Below are 16,232 nucleotides of genomic sequence, written 5' to 3'. Positions count from 1 at the left end.
GCATGCGACCCTGTGACAGCTGACACACTGCTTCAGGCCACTGTTGCTCATCCAGCTCTCCTGATAAACAGCTTTAAAAGCATTACGTGGTTTGGAAAGCATTCTTCAAAAACAGTTATATTTTCCAGACGCATGCCAGTCCACTGTTTAGTATTGTTGAAGGGTTTTGAGTTGTACAATCAGATCTCCCTTCAGTGGGGCTCTTGGAACTGTGAAGGACTTATCTGTCTGACTCCTGCCAGGGCAGTCTCACAACAGTGTTATCATGTTGGTCGAGTTCCCCCAGGTCTCTTTAAAAAAAAAAAGTGCTCTTGGGTTCAGGACTAGAGTTTAAAAAGAAAGACTCTTTCATCTCTAGCTAGGCGTGATGGGCTCTTTAAAAAAATACTGCTTTCATCGTGCACCCCTTGGTTCATGGTTTCTGCATAATGAAAGTAGGAAATAACTTTAGATATTATAAAGCTTTGAGCCTTTGAGAAACTAGCTTTCTCTAGAGTATAAAGATTCATTTCATAATTCATTTCAAAACTCATCTTCCCAGTGCCCCTATTTCCAGAAATTTAGCTCCTTTAGGAAATTCTGGGTGTCACTGGGCAGGGGAAGTGGTTCATAGGGGAATGGACAGTGCCAGGATTAGGCAGTGCATATTGATCTTGAGCTGACATTGACCATGCTGTTGTTCACTCAGTCGTGTCTGACTCTTTGTGACCCTATGGACTGAAGACCACCAGGCTCCTCTGTCCGTGGGATTCTCCAGGCAAGAATACTGGAGTGGGTTGCTATTCCCTTCTCCAGGGGATCTTCCCAATCCACGGACCAAACCTGGGTCTCCTGCATTGCAGGCAGATTCTTTACCATCTGAGCCACTAGGGAAGTCAAAGTCTAATATACCACAGGGTTGTTTTTTTTTTTTTTTTTAAGTTCAGTGAAAAGATTCATAAGATTTTATTCTTATTCCAAAAATGCAATAGTAGAGCTGACAGAATGGCCTCGAACATTATTCTGATTTATTGTGTTGAAGTGGCAGCAACTCACATTCTTTTACTACGTCAGTGTAGGATCAGTTCTTCCTTGATTCATGTCTCTGTGATCAAAATAACCGATCTGGATGTTCCCTTTGGGCGCTGGAGGCAGCATGCCCTCTTGAAACAGAACAGGATTGCGAAGCATGAGACCAGAACCCCGATTGCAATCCTGACGCTGCTTTGCTTGGTGGCCTCGTGCTGCTTTTCATCCCCTTCTCAGGTCGGTCCTCCCTCTTCCAAGGGAGTGAGCATCAGCCCTGCCCTGATCACGTCTGCACAGTTGAGGGGTAACGCCCTGGAAGAATGGCACAGAGGGGGCTCTCTTAGGGCCAGAAACTGGGCACTGGAACGAAGAAAGCCCAGGAAGGACATTTGAGAGGCTGATAATGTTTTCTAAAAATAAAAAGGCAGTAGGTGAATGTGAGGCCACGTGTACCTAAACCATCCCTGAGCAGCCCTGGGCCAGCCCGAGCCTAGCAGGCTTAGCACTGCTCAAGTCGGTTACATCTCATCTCCTGTGACTTGAAACCTGTGGCCGAGCCTGCTCTGTCACCACTTCAGCCCCCTTCTGATTCCACCTCTGGGGACATGCAAGTGCCCCCGAGTGATGGGCCAGGTCATGTGTGGGTGGTGGTGGTGAGGGCAGCCTACAGAGAACCCCTCGTGAACAGACCACTTCATACCTGTTTAGTCATCATCAAGGTACCTGAGTATTCACAGTTTCTTTTAGCTGGTGGCCAAGAAATCAATGTTTAAAAAAAAATACAAAACCAAAACCCCTCAACAGAAGCCATTTTGCCCCAAGAATGGATGTATATGGTGTGGGAAAGCAAATCTCAAAACATATTTCCTTTTTAGTTTCTAAACTAGTATCAACCTAGTCCTCCTTAGCCCTGTCCACGACACTAGAATAAAGAGTCCAGAAAATACAAAGGAGAGAAGCGTGTAGAGCCGGCTGTTGGCTGATGGCAGCTCTAGGCATGCGTATTGGCTGTTCCTGCTGCATCCTTTTTGTAAGCAGCTGTGTGCCTGCATTTTTCCCAATCTGGCCTTGTTGTTTACTTATGATTTGTCTGTCCCTGAAATCTGGTCATCAAAGTGACCCTGAGATGGAGAAAGTCCAGCAGGAAGTAGGGGCATCCAGGTCACTGTTGACAAGTTCTCAAAGTCTGTCGTGGTTCATAATTGGGTCTCATTCTCAGGAATGGATCTGGTTTTCCAAATTTTAATATATCAAAGAATACTGATGCATCTGGGCTCATGATGGGCCAAAACGAAGCCTTCGGGAGCCCTTCTGTCATGCACTGATACCTGATGGAAGCTGGATTCTTTTATGAGTATTTGTGTAACCTGTGATAATGTGTGTGCAAGTGCTCTGTAGGTTGTCTTGGGAGATGTGAGGTATTATTATGACGAAAGATTTAATTGAATCCTGCTCTTGTATATGAATAAGTAGAGACAGATTAAATGGATTACCCATTTTTCTCAAGAATTTCCTAAACAGCCTACCTAGCTTTTTCTTGCCTTTTCTTTTCCTGACTTCAGTGGTTCTCTATAACCTTTGTTTTTAACGAACCAGAACAAATAGTACTCAGTAGAAAAATTACCACTGAGAAGAGGGATTCTCAATAGCAACAGTTTTCTGTGACCCATTCATTCCATGGCACTTCCCGTCTACTCAGAAAAAAGGTGCTGGAGGCTTTGGAATGACAAAGTCATTAGCTCATCTCTATACACCAACATAGTGAATAAGGAAGCATTGTGAGAAAAGTGCCAAGACTGCAGTTTCCATTCAGAAACACATGGTTACCTTGAATCAAGAAGCACAACTTTCACCTTCAGATTGAATCAGGGTCTGATGGGAAATAGGCCACTAGCTTCAAGAGACTCTGTTGAAGACATCTGCCTCTACCCAGAACTGCAAAGTGCTTTAGTGTCTGTCTTGCTGGTGTGGGATTTCGGGGTTTATTTTTAAACAAACTTGGGCCCTAGACTAGTGTTGTCTAACGATGGCTGAAAGGACAGAACTGGGCTGAAAGCACTGATAAAGTCCCCTCAAAGGCTTTCCTACCTGAACCTTTCATCATGTCTTCATGTGGGTTTGAGTTTGGGATTCCTTCTCTCTCTGCCTCTTACTCCTCCTCTCTCTCTATTATGCTTGGACCTTGGTTAGGAGAGTTCTATTGATCAGCTCGATTGCCTCCTTTTATAGGTGGAACAACTGAGACAGAGACATACACGATGAACCGTGGACTCACCTGGCTCATCCCTTGGAGAGCCTGGTTCAGCCTGGGGATGACTGACCTTCCAGTCATTAGATGGTATCCTCTAGAGACATTAGGGGAGTGCACTCCTCGTGGGTTATGCTCTAAAACTTGTTGAGCTCACACCCTTCGTAGTAGTCAGATATTGATGATCACAGATAAGAGCAAATGGGCAGACTCCACGGGTCTAACACAGGGGACCTTCTCCTGCTTGATTCCAGGAGACCCCATCCAGGGTGGGCACAGCCGCTCCACACGCGCATGCGTGCACACACATTCTCAGATAGTGCGCCCATATCCCGCCATGGTAGCCAGGGCCTGAAACATACGTTTACTTTTTCCTGTTTCAACCTTCAAAATCAGACCAGCTACTTCGAGTGTTTACGTTCCCGCCCCCCATGGGACCTGGCAAGCCCGGAAGATGCCCTGGAACCGGGGCTCCTTTTGATGTCTGGGCTGTGTGAGGGGCCCACGCGCTCCGCGGTACCCGGGTCCAGGGCTTCCCGGGAGGGGCGCCACAGGAGGGCTTGGCTGCCGCTTCAGAGAAGGGTTATCAGAGATCAGACCGCAGATTTTGCTTTTGTGAGAACAAAGTGCGACCGTCCATTCAGGAGCAGCGCGGGGCCTGTACGGAGGGGCCCAGGGCCCGCTGGGATGGGGTTTTACACTTGGGCTGTCCTTTTGCCCTTCCACTGAACTCTTTTCATTTCAGTCATGAGCAAACAGTCAGTGCCTGAACTAACAACCCCGCAGTCCTCCGGAGCACGGCTGGCTTACAGTACCGAACAAAGGGAGGGAGGGCCGCGTGGGCCGGCCCAGGCCGAGGAATGCGGCTTCAGGGTTCTGCTCCATAAATTTAACCAGCACGACGAAAAGGAGATAATATGAGCCTTCGTGATGATCTGAAGGGGGAGGTTCTGTGTCCCATTGATTGCGGTCTGGCCCAGGGCCAGGCCCAAGCCTGACCGACAGTTGAACCGTATCGTTAAGGCGTGTAATACAGCTTGTACTACCGCCAATGAGTACATATCCACAGGGCAAAAGTTTATAAAGAGCTGAGGCTGTCCTGTTTAACCCTCTCACACGGCATGTAATAGACCCAGCTGCCATTCAGAACTTGCCCATCTGAGGTCAAGCAAGAAAGCCAGCACGTTTCTTTTCTCCAAGCAGGGCTTTTCAGGACTGGGGAGAGGGAAGAGGCACTCTCTAGAGAGGGTCCCGGCACCCGATGCTTCTCTCTGGAGAAATGGAGCTGCCTGCCTCCTCGCCTCCTCCCCTCCTCCCCTCCTCCCAGGCCAGAAATGGGACACCTTAGTGCTTTATTCAAAGTAGCTCTCTGTTTGCAGGATAATGTTGCCAAAGGAAGCGGGGCTGACACAACAGGAAACCTACCCGTCTCCGAGGAGGAGGCTGCCCCGGTGGCAGAGGCCGTCGGATGCCACCGGTGTGGGGTGGAACACTCCCGTGGAGTCACTGAGACTCGAGGTGGTTCCGTTTCCTTTCCCTGCCTCCCAGCCTCCTTGAAGCCTACTGACAGCCTCACTTTCTGGCTCTCTACTCCCGAGCCTGATCGCTAAACCAGAGCAGGTGGGAGGCTGTCCCATGAAAAGCTTGTTAGCCCAGCCTGCTGCCTGTCAGCTGCACACCACCCTCATCCGGGAGAGCAGGACCTGGAAAAGCCTGGTCCTTGCAGTAATGCTGCCCTGAGTCGATGCACAGACCAACAAAGCACTGGTCTAAGTACAGTCAGAAAGGAAGGGCTGTCTGTCTTCAGACACCCGAGGAGAAGCGTTAAGGGAGTAGTAGTTTAGTCCTAGCCATCAGCCGTCACATCCTTTGGCTATACAGGGAGCCTGCCTGTCCTTTGTCCATACCATCCAGCAAGACATGCATTTCTGTCCTTCCAGAGAACTACTAGTCTGCAACGGACAGGGCATCACCAATGGATACAAGTGGGTAAATTGAGGGTGGCTTAGTGGCGAAGAACCCACCTGCCAATGCAGGAGATGCAGATTCAATCCCTGGGTTGGGAAGATCCCATGGAAAGGAAATGGCAGCCCACTCCAATATTTTTGCCTGGGAAATCCCATGGACAGAGGAGCCTGGTGGGCTACAGTGCACAGGGTCACAAAGAGTTGGACACGACTGGGTGACTAAACAACAAAAACAGCACAATGAAGTTGAGGCACAGAGCATTTACACAACTTGTTTAAGATTTCAGAGGTAATGAGAAGGGGAACTAGACTTGAAAGGCTGAACACAGAACACACATTTCTAACTTCTCTGCTACTTCTGGATCATTTCGTGGTCTCTCCCATCAAAAAGCCCTATGATTTAAACCTGAGTCCTCTTACCCAGTCTCAGATCCACTTCCTGCTGATTCCTGAATGTGGAGGGTAGGAACTGGATACTGCCTATAACCCAGAATATCTGGGGAAAGACACTATTGTAGTTAGTGGGGAGGTGTTCTTTACGCTAGGCTTCCCAGGGCTACCCAAGTGGCGCAGTGGTTAAGAATCTGCCTGCCAGTGCAGGAGCCTCAGGAGATGCTGGTTCAATCCCTGGGTCAGGAAGATCCCCTGGAGAAAGAAAAGGCAACAGTATTCTTGCCAGGATAATTCCATGGACAGAGGAGCCTGATGGGCTACAGTCCATGGGGTCTCAAAGAGTTGGACTCAACTGAGCCACTGAGCGTGCTGCACACATGCTCTTTACCCTGGACCTTATGGCCTGAAGTGTGCTTGTCACAGTCTCTCACCCCTACCAGCTCAAGGCAGAGGTGGCAGGCGGCCTGCCTGGAGAACCAGGCAGCCAAGTGTTGTGTCCAGGACCTGTGCTGCCCTTGGTCCTCTCTTCTGCATATCAGGCCCTCCCCAAATGATGAACCACTGTATCCTTCCAAGTTCAGAATTCTCTACTTTCACAACATAGCACTCACACGTGCGAGTTCCAACTTGTCTTTGCTCTGCCATCCAGCCAAGGCCATCTTCACCAGCTGGTGGCCTGGGAACTCTTGATTGGGACACAGTACAGGAAGCCATGGAAGGAGATGAGAATATCTAAGTATGTGCACAGAGTACTGTGACCTTCTTTTGGTGGCCAAGGATAACTTTTGTTTATTTTGGTGTTCAGGGTCCTGAAAAAAGGTTTCTAGAAGTAGAAGAGACTATGGGGCTGGCCACTTCTGAGTTGGCCAGACAGCCATCCTATCTAGTTAGGCTTGTGTAGTCAGGGTGCTTTAAAAGCCTAGAAACAGGCTCTGGTAGTCCCTGGATGGAGCTAACTCCATGGTTTGGATTCCGTGAAATGATCGCTAAACCCAGGGCTTAGCAGACCTTGGTACTGGGCTGGATGTCTTTTAATGGGCACATGTTTGGGGGTTCTTTTTGTCATGTACTTGAGCTATTATGGCATCCAGGAGCTATGCTATGGCTGGTCTTTGGGAATATGAAGAGAGAAGTCCTAGGGGGTAGGGAGTGCTCAAACTACTGCACAATTGCATTCATCTCACATGCTAGTAAAGTAATGCTCAAAATTCTCCAAGCCAGGCTTCAGCAATACGTGAACTGTGAACTTCCAGATGTTCAAGCTGGTTTTAGAAAAGGCAGAGGAACCAGAGACCAAATTGCCAACATCCGCTGGATCATGGAAAAAGCAAGAGAGTTCCAGAGAAACATCTATTTCTGCTTGATTGACTATGCCAAAGCCTTTGACTGTGTGGATCACAATAAACTGGAAAATTCTGAAAGAGTTGGGAATACCAGACCACCTAACCTGCCTCTTGAGAAATTTGTATGCAGGTCAGGAAGCAACAGTTAGAACTGGACATGGAACAACAGACTGGTTCCAAATAGGAAAAGGAGTTCGTCGAGGCTGTATATTGTCACCCTGCTTATTTAACTTATATGCAGAGTACATCATGAGAAACGCTGGGCTGGAAGAAGCACAAGCTGGAATCAAGATTGCCGAGAGAAATCTCAATAACCTCAGATATGCAGATGACACTGCCCTTATGGCAGAAAGTGAAGAGGAACTAAAAAGCCTCTTGATGAAGGTGAAAGAGGAGAGTGAAAAAGTTGGCTTACAACTCAACATTCAGAAAATGAAGATCATGGCATCTGGTCCCATCACTTCATGGCAAATAGATGGGGAAACAGTGTCAGACTTTATTTTTTGGGCTCCAAAATCACTGCAGATGGTGACTGCAGCCATGAAATTAAAAGATGCTTACTCCTTGGAAGGAAAGTTATGACTAACCTAGATAGCATATTGAAAAGCTGAGACATCACTTTGCCAACAAAGGTCCGTCTAGTCGAGGCTATGGTTTTTCCAGTGGTCATGCATGGATGTGAGAGTTGGACTGTGAAGAAGGCTGAGCACCGAAGAATTGATGCTTTTGAACTGTGGTGTTGGAGAAGACTCTTGAGAGTCCCTTGGACTGCAAGGAGATCCAACCAGTCCATTCTGAAGGAGATCAGCCCTGGGATTTCTTTGGAAGGAATGATGCTAAAGCTGAAACTCCAGTACTTTGGCCACCTCATGCGAAGAGTTGACTCACTGGAAAAGACTGTGATGCTGGGAGGGATTGGGGGCAGGAGGAGAAGGGGACAACAGAGGATGAGATGGCTGGATGGCATCACTGACTCGATGGACGTGAGTCTGAGTGAACTCTGGGAGTTGGTGATGGACAGGGAGGCCTGGTGTGCTGCGATTCATGGGGTTGCAAGGAGTCGGACACGACTGAGCGACTGAACTGAACTGAACTGAGGGAGTGGTTCAATTATAGGAAGAAATTCTGTTGCTCTTTTGAATTATTTTGTTCCGTTTAGAGTGATTAAAGATGCCATGAGGTGGCCAGATGATCCACGAAGTGAATTTATAGAGATTGTTATCTGCAGAGATCTTAAGAGAGAGCACTAGAAAATTCCAGTGCTTTATGTAGCATGCAGAAGGAAGCCTGGTCCGAGCAGCTTGCATCCGAGCAATCCTTCGAAACGGCAGCAGCACAGAGCAGCGACTCAAGAGTCACCTCTTGGCTTATGTGTGACTCACCTTCCTTTGGCAGCATTAGGGGTGTCCCAGGCCTACCGGCTTCTCTTCACCCCGAGGAACTTGTTCTTCAGAAAGCCACATGCCTGCCCTCTCTAACTGCCTCTGCCCCAAGGTCCAGAGGGAGAAACAGTCCCTCGGTGGACAGGAGCGGCTAGAAGAGGGGTTGTGTTTTTGTGTTAGCGTGGCAGGAAGCAGTGCTGTAGCCTCTGCTTCTCTGGACAAGCCCCCTGATACACCTGCTCCTCTCAGAGGCTCAGCAAGGCCCAGGCAGGAGGGCCAGTGCCCACTGCTCACTGGTCTGGGCTGCTGGCTGGCTTGTGTTCCAGAGCCCAAAGAGGCCAACTGCAAATGTCCGTGATGGAGCATAAGCAGTGGCTGGCCCCAGACTGGGGTAGGAGGGCTGTTTATTCTGCTACCTGCTCTGTCTGAAAGGGTCTAGCATCTTTTCCCTCTGCCTCCTTGGCTCTCAGCAAGTTCTAGCACATTTTCAATCCACACTTTTTCCACTCCTGTAGAGGAAAGCCCCAGGCCAGTGACTCATGTGAACTCAGTCTCATTGGCTCTTGTTTCCTAGGAGAGCAAATGCTCTGAAGGTGCGGTGCAGCTGTGACCCAGGGCATGGGTCTGAGTTTTATGAAGGCTCAGAAACACACCTGAGACGACCCCACGCCCTTTTCTTTCTTTCATATTTTTGATTTCTCACCACCGGGACCGTTAAGTCTGCTTTCAAAGGGGGAATAGGAAGAGGAGAGGAGAGCATTTCAAAGGAAAGCTGATTTGGTCTCTGAACCAGCTTGTCTTCTAGGTTGTACTTCACCCTGATGAGAATCAGAAAGGACAGTCTGTAAGCCCCTGAAATGCAATTTCCAGTGAAACACGAACTTCACTCTAGTGGCTCTGCAGCTGGAGAGCCTCAAAACTAGGTCCAGATGTTCTCTCTCCCGGGTTAGCAGGAAGAAGGTTTGGGGCAAGCTGTGGGGGCAGAGTGCTTTTGCTTTTACCCCTTCTTGGAGTGCCTGCTTTGCAATTGGTGTCCTGCCTTCTGGGGCTCTTTAGGGTAAGTGCTTTGAGCACCTGGGTCTGTTTTGGTCCCGTCTAACCCACACACCACCCCCTGCACCCCCACCTCCTTACTCTGAGCTAGCCATTTACCACAAGCAAGAATGACCTCTCTCCTGCTGCTCAGGTTCAGAAAGCAAGACAGTGCTGGAAAAGTGAGTGAGATGTGCTAGAAAGGAAGTCCCCTGCAGAGGACCCTCAGGTCAACAAAGCAACATCCACGGCCCCTACCACCATCCAGTATAGATAGCTCAGGGCCAGGCCTCCCGGTCCAGAGAGAAGTGATAGTAATGGCTAGTTCATGGCCTTTCCTCTGAAGAAATCTTCACTCAGAAAAAAAAGCCATTCCAGACGAAGACGGGCCAGTCTCACTCCTTAACTAGCCTGTACCCAACCCATGCTTGTCTACAATATGTGATCGTTGCAGTTGGTACTCATGCTTTGCTTCTTGAATGTACTTTAGACATTTTGGTGTTTGTGCCTGACTGCTCCCTGAATCATCTTTTTAAAAAGTATTTCTATCTTGTGAGTTTAAAGCTATATACAAACCTGAGCTATTCTCATATCCAAACAGTATATGAGCCTTCATAGTGTATGAACACTTCCAAGATAATTCACCTTGTGTGAATTACTTCTGTAATTCTTACAGCAAGCCAATGAGATAGGTACTATTATTTCTGTTTTTAAAAAGAAACATAAAATAACTCAATCCTGCTGCTGCTGCTGCTAAGTCGCTTCAGTCGTGTCCGACTCTGTGCGACCCCATAGACGGCAGCCCACCAGGCTCCCCCGTCCTGGGATTCTCAAGGCAAGAACACTGGAGTGGGTTGCCATTTCCTCCTCCAGTGCATGAAAGTGAAAAGTGAAAGTGAAGTCATTCAGTCATGTCCGACTCTTCGCGACCCCATGGACTGCAGCCTACCAGGCTCCTCCATCCATGGGATTTTCCAGGCAAGAGTACTGGAGTGGGTTGCCATTGCCTTCTCCGAACTCAATCCTACTTGGCTGTTAATAATCACCAAAAGGCTCATAGTGGTAACCCTGCCAGATACCTTAGTATGTATGTATGTACATGTGCACACACTCACGTACAAATACGTATGTATATGTGACATTAGATGAACCATAGAAGCACAACTGTTGATGGCCTAATAAGTAAATTGTTTTTAACATTATGTAATATTAGTAAGTCATTTTCAACATTTTCATAATACTAAATTGCACATATACAACAATATATTGGGCTGGTCCAAAAATTCATTCATATTTTTCTGTCAGGTGTCATGGAAAAACCCAAACAAACTTTTTAGCCAACCCAGTACTCAGCTAGTCCTTTCTTGATGGATGTTTCTAATTTTTTTGCCATCATAAGCATCTTTTACATGTATATTTTCACATGTGTATAATTCTCTCTTTTAGGGTAAATTTCTAAAAATAGAATTGCTGGGTTAAGGGTAAATGTATTTTCTCCTTCGGAACGCATTACCAGATTGCCTTCTAGGGAACTGAAACACCTGTATTCCCACCTTGTGTGCTTGAGAAGACCCTTCTCTCTGACCCTCCACAAGCTTTGGCTGTTCATTCATTCATTCATTCAGAATTCTTTTGAGAAGTTTATAATGTAGACGCTGTATTACAAGCAAGGCACTGTTAATGTTTGAGTCTCTGCTGATCTGAGAGGGAATGTTTTCGGTGATACTACTTGTATTTCTTCCATCACTAGGGGTATTGCATCATCTTTTCATCTTTCATTTGGCCACTTAGAGTTCTTCCTTTGTGAATTATACTTGCATATTCTTCACCCCAGTCCTTTTTAAACACTTGAGGTCAGAATTTGTCTTCCTTTTGAATATGTTTGTTTTTGTTTATTTGCATCCTGTCTCGATCCTACCCTTCCAGTAGTAGTCATCTTACCAGTTTATCATTCACATTGGTATATATCTTTCTTCTAAATATTAATAAAATTTAGATTAATCACTTGGCAAATTCTATTAATGAAGTTAAAGTGTGCATCATGACTATAGAGAACTGACACTGCTTACTGTTCTTCAGTCCATTGCTTTCCCATTAAGAATGAGGCATCAGCCAAGCTACTATATAGGGCAGGGAACTCAGCTCAGTGCTCCGTGATAACCTAGAGGGGTGGGACTGGGGGGAGGTGGGAGGGAGGATCAAGAGGGAGGAGATACATGTATTCTTACAGCTGATTCACATTGATGTACAGCAGAAACTTAACACAACAGTTATATTCCAATTAAAAAATAAATTTAAAAAAAGAATGAGGCTTCAATCAGATGTTTTTAGATTTTACGTGGGGTGGTCTACTAACTGACTTTTGTCTCATTTATTTCCTCTTTCTTCTTAGTATTGGTTTACCACCAGTTCCTGCTGTAAAACTTGGCAGGTTATTACTGATGCTTTACATTGCTGTATTAATAAAAACCTTGCTCTGCCTTTGGTCAGGGCCCTACTTGAAGACAGGGGCCTTGCCAGGAACCATGTCCTCTGCAGTGTGTAGAGCCAGGCCTCTTTAGCTCTCCCATCACTGATAATGTGGTCTAGGTACAAACACCTTATCTTCCCAACTGGACTGTATTATTATTGAGATCATATTATTGCCTTCTTTGGTGTCGCTCCAGGATTTTCAGATTGCTTAACACAGTGATGAACTCAGAGTATGTATTAAAGAGATTTCACCAACAGTCATGCTGATAAGAAGTTTACCGTGTCTGAGACTAATATAAAGACCCAAGATCAAGTTGGATTTTGCCACTTACCAGCTGAATGGCCTTGGACAAACTGCATAATCTCTCTCAGGCATGGTTTTCTCCTCTGTGAAATGGACTGCTAATAAAACACATCCTTAGAAGAATCTTGTGAAGCTTAGAGTCAACACTAAATAAATGCAGCCATCGAGACAAACTGTGGACCCCGGGGGTCCAGCACTGTTAGTCTTAGTGTCTTCTCACCTAAGATCGAAGGGGAAACGTGGATGTAAGAGAGCAGGTGGAGGTGGCAATCTGCTGTTTTTCCAAAGAGTACCCTTAGAGGTTCACATGCTCCTCTGCTTTAAGACCCCATGTTGAGTCTGAATGTGGTTTTTTCCCCCAAACACAGAGCCTTGCAATCATTCGGGGACTCACACGATGCCACAAGTTTAAAATGTGCCAGTTTCTTCTTATGCTCTGCCAGTTTTCTTAGTGGTAGCACAAGTGCCTGCACGCATGCCTACAGATGTGTGTGTATACATAAGCATGCGTGTGTGTAAAACGCTTGGAAGAAGTAAAGATGGGATCAGATTTTGCCTGGCAGAGCAACTAACATCTCTAGTAGCCTCTAAGCGTTTTCCCAAATGGGCTTTAATTGGTTTCCTTCTGTTCTATTTTTATTTTGTAGTCATCTTAATGTATAGGGAGCCAGCTCCTTCAAATGAGACATTTTATCATTAAAACGTGTCATTTCGTTTAACCGCCATGCACCCGGCTTCACCATTACCGATGGACGACTGGCAAGGAAGGGTTCTGAGTGGTGGTTCTCCTATGACCTCACCGCAGCTGTGACCCACCAGTCTGTGCTGCACATGGACCCAGACCAGAGCAGGCTGGTGGCCAAGTGTCAGACTGCACTGTGGGCTTGGCCCCTCCTCACCTGCCCCCAGTGGCCCTCGGCCCCACTGTGGCCTGTGGCATGAAGGCCCTCCTGGCCCACGTCGGCCTCGTGTGCTGATTAGACAGGAATCAGCAGATCTGTTGAGTGCGTGTTTAATGTGACACAGATGTGAAACAGGCTGCAGATCTTTCTGCTTTACAAATTTTCAGCTTTTTGCATTTCATCAGTGTTGCTTATTATTTACAGAATGTAACTTGAGACAGCAGAACAGATTGTAATTTTTAAAAAAGGTTTGGGGTGGGGGGGGTGGGTGATGGGGCCGCAGGGGATCTGGGAGGAAAAAAAAAAATCCAGTAGTGTGGAATGTTGTTTGCTGTCCAGACCAAACAAACCAGTTTGCCAAGGGTTGATGGACTATGGCAATCCGTCCCATTCATGTTCACACCGGCAGCACTTAATTATAAGGCAGCTTGACCTTCTTATCACCAAATAAAGAAGAATCTTTTGTTACCAGGTTGAACGTCATGGGAACAGGCAGAAACATACCCCTTGTCGAGGGCACCGAAGGCAATCACTTCGCTGCCAGCTTGGGTTCTGTTTTCTTCCTGTCCAGACAGACAGGACACCTTTGAACCGAATCCCCATTTGGACACATATATGTTCTCCTTGCCTCATTCCTGCTCTGGCTTTATATTCAGGCATTGTAACAAGAGCCAGAACAAAGAACAGTGTCTTCCTCAGCCTGAGAAATCCATGAGTGTCTTGAGGGCACAGCGTTCCACCCAAGTTGAAAAGGAAGGTGCTGTCTCTTGTTCGCAGAGGGTGGGTTCTCCAAGAGGTAGCCTTGATTCTGAAAAAGCTCAGGTTAAATTTGAAGACAAACCATAAAAAAATACCCACTGGTCAGAAGGAAGATGAGAGAGAGAGTAAGTGATATGTTTCTAGGTCAACAGAACCTAAGACTTGGGACTGAAATAATGAAAGCCACACAGTAAAAACTGCTTTGGAGAAGATCTCCATGGAATTTGAGCTGGTGCACAGAGTTGATCGCCTTGGTCAGAAGGTTCTGAGCTGCTTCAGTGCTGAGTGTCAACCCTGGACTGGACCATCTGTAGGGAGCCAGGTCCCTGGCCCGTTTCCAGAGTTCCAGGCCCCACTGCTCTTTTCCTTCCTGGAAAAGTACAGATGGTGCCTGGTCCCCCAGTACAACCAGGCAGCTGTCCAGTTGTCACTTCCCTCCACCCTGGGAGAACATGACTTGGTCAGTAACTTTCTAGTGTCTGTCCATGGGGAGATGATCAGCATTCCTGTGCCAGGAGTTCCTGGGTTATTACCAACTCCCAGCCCTTCCCCTGGCTGGGCGAAGAAGAGTCCCCCATTGGGCTGCCCCTTCTCAACCCCCCAACCCCCTTCAGAAGCAGCAGCTCTGGCTCCCCTGCTCCCGCTCCTGCACGGGCTCATGCCTTCAGTCTAGTCGTTTAGCGTCTGTGTGTGTGTTGAGCTGGGGTACAGCGAAGGGGCTGGAGTACGACTCACGGGAGAGACAGAAAGCTCTGGTCACACGGGGCTTCCATTCAGGTCTCACCACACTCTCCAGACCATGACTTGTTTCAAGCAGGAGGCTCCTCCCCAGAAAGGTTGGTGCCTGGAGAAGAGGGTATGTTCTGGCTGGCTCTGCGACCCTTTCAGGGTCTCAAGTCCAACCTCAGGGCCTGAAACATACCCTGTTTATCCCTGTGAGTGAGGAAGCAGTACGTAAACTTTCATTCTCATGAGTTGCTGATCTTCAGTGTCCTCATCCTTTTTTGAAGCATCTTTTCCTGGTCCCTCTTTCTCCTTTTCTACTTCACCTCGACCAGTACTCTCTGTTCAATAGTAAAAGTTTGTATGAAACTTCCAGTCTGAATAAACAGTTTGAAAGCAAACAAATCAGGGACTTCCTTGGTGGTCCAGTGGTTAAGAGTCCACCCTGCAATGCAGGGGATGCAGGGTTGATTCCCGGGTCGGGTAACTAAGATCCCACATGTTGCAGAGCCCATTCACTGCAACTCCTGAGTCTCCATGTCACAGCTAGAGAGTCCTTGCATCTCAACCAAAGGTCCCGATGACTCAGTGAAGATCCCATGTGCCACAACTAAGACCCAGTGCAGCCAAATAAATAACCAAACAAGTCACAAAGCAGGTCCTCAGAGGCTGCAGCACCCAGACCTGCTTGGTTTTGATCACAGGAGAGGGAGGCCCTTCATGCAACAGAGGGTGGAGACCTGGGGTTAGAGGTGGGAGTGGAGGCTAAGGACACAGCCTCCATCACCACCCCCTTCAGACACGGCCGTTCACTTTTCAGGGGTTGGATGCATTCAGGCAATCTTACAGACTTCATTTAGATAAAGTGTTCTATTTCTGAAAACCTCAGTTATGACTTTTATTAATGGCAATATTCTAAAACTATTCATTCCAATTCTAAAAATTTGACATTTAGTATAATTTACTGAGCTGCTAGATTGATTAGCTCTAGCTGCTTTTAAAAAGTTCTTCAAACAGATAAGGTGCAGATAGAGTAAGTCAGGTGAGTAAACACTTAAGCAGTAGTTCCTGTGGAAAACATGTATGCATCCCAACATTTGCTATTCCCCTTATGAATCATTCTTGCATATTCAGTAAGCCATGTTTTCCATAGTGTGCTGTCAGGCTGAAATTTCAAATCTGAGTTTTAAAAGTGATGTGTTTCGGTATTTCACATTGACTTCAGTTCAGTCGCTCAGTCATGGCCAACCCTTTGCCACCCCATGGACAGCAGCACGCCAGGCTTCCCTGTCCATCACCAACTCGCAGAGCTTACTCATACTCATGTCCATTGAGTCAGTGATACCATCCAACCATCTCATCCTCTGTCATCCCCTTCTCCTCCTGCCTTCAATCTTTCCCACCATCAGGGTCTTTTCTAGTGAGTCAGTTCTTCACATCAGGTGGCCACAGTATTGGAGTTTCAGCTTCAGCATCAGTCCTTCCAATGAATATTCAGTACTGATTTCCTTTAGGATGGATTGGTTGGATCTCTTTGTAGTCCAAGGGACTCTCAAGAGTCTTCTCCAACACCACAGTTTAAAAGCATCAATTCTTCGGGACTCAGCCTTCATAATGATCCAACTTTCACATCCATACATGACTGCTGGAAAAACTGTAGCTTTCACTAGACAGACCTTTGTTTGCAAAGTAGTGTCTT

At 47.1% G+C, this 16,232-nt stretch overlaps 1 protein-coding gene across 6 annotated transcripts in view; it reads left to right on the top strand.

Moving 5' to 3' along the window:
• The window catches only part of VPS13D (vacuolar protein sorting 13 homolog D), a 273,484-nt gene that overhangs the window by 227,902 nt on the left and 29,350 nt on the right, over nt 1–16,232 (top strand). Inside the window, exon 68 of one of the 6 annotated variants that reach the window (XM_027564856.1) lies at nt 12,040–12,868. The exons of the other annotated variants lie outside the window; for them this stretch is intronic. Within the exon in view, the coding sequence (XP_027420657.1) occupies nt 12,040–12,112 (73 nt within the window). The 3' untranslated portion in view covers nt 12,113–12,868. Of the gene's footprint in view, nt 1–12,039; nt 12,869–16,232 lie in introns of those variants that run through there. 6 annotated transcript variants of the gene reach the window in all.

This window comes from Bos indicus x Bos taurus, chromosome 16, assembly GCF_003369695.1.
Source record: "Bos indicus x Bos taurus breed Angus x Brahman F1 hybrid chromosome 16, Bos_hybrid_MaternalHap_v2.0, whole genome shotgun sequence".
NCBI lineage: Eukaryota > Metazoa > Chordata > Mammalia > Artiodactyla > Bovidae > Bos > Bos indicus x Bos taurus.
The sequence above is the reverse complement of the archived record's forward strand: the minus strand, read 5'-3'. Positions and strand labels throughout refer to the sequence as shown.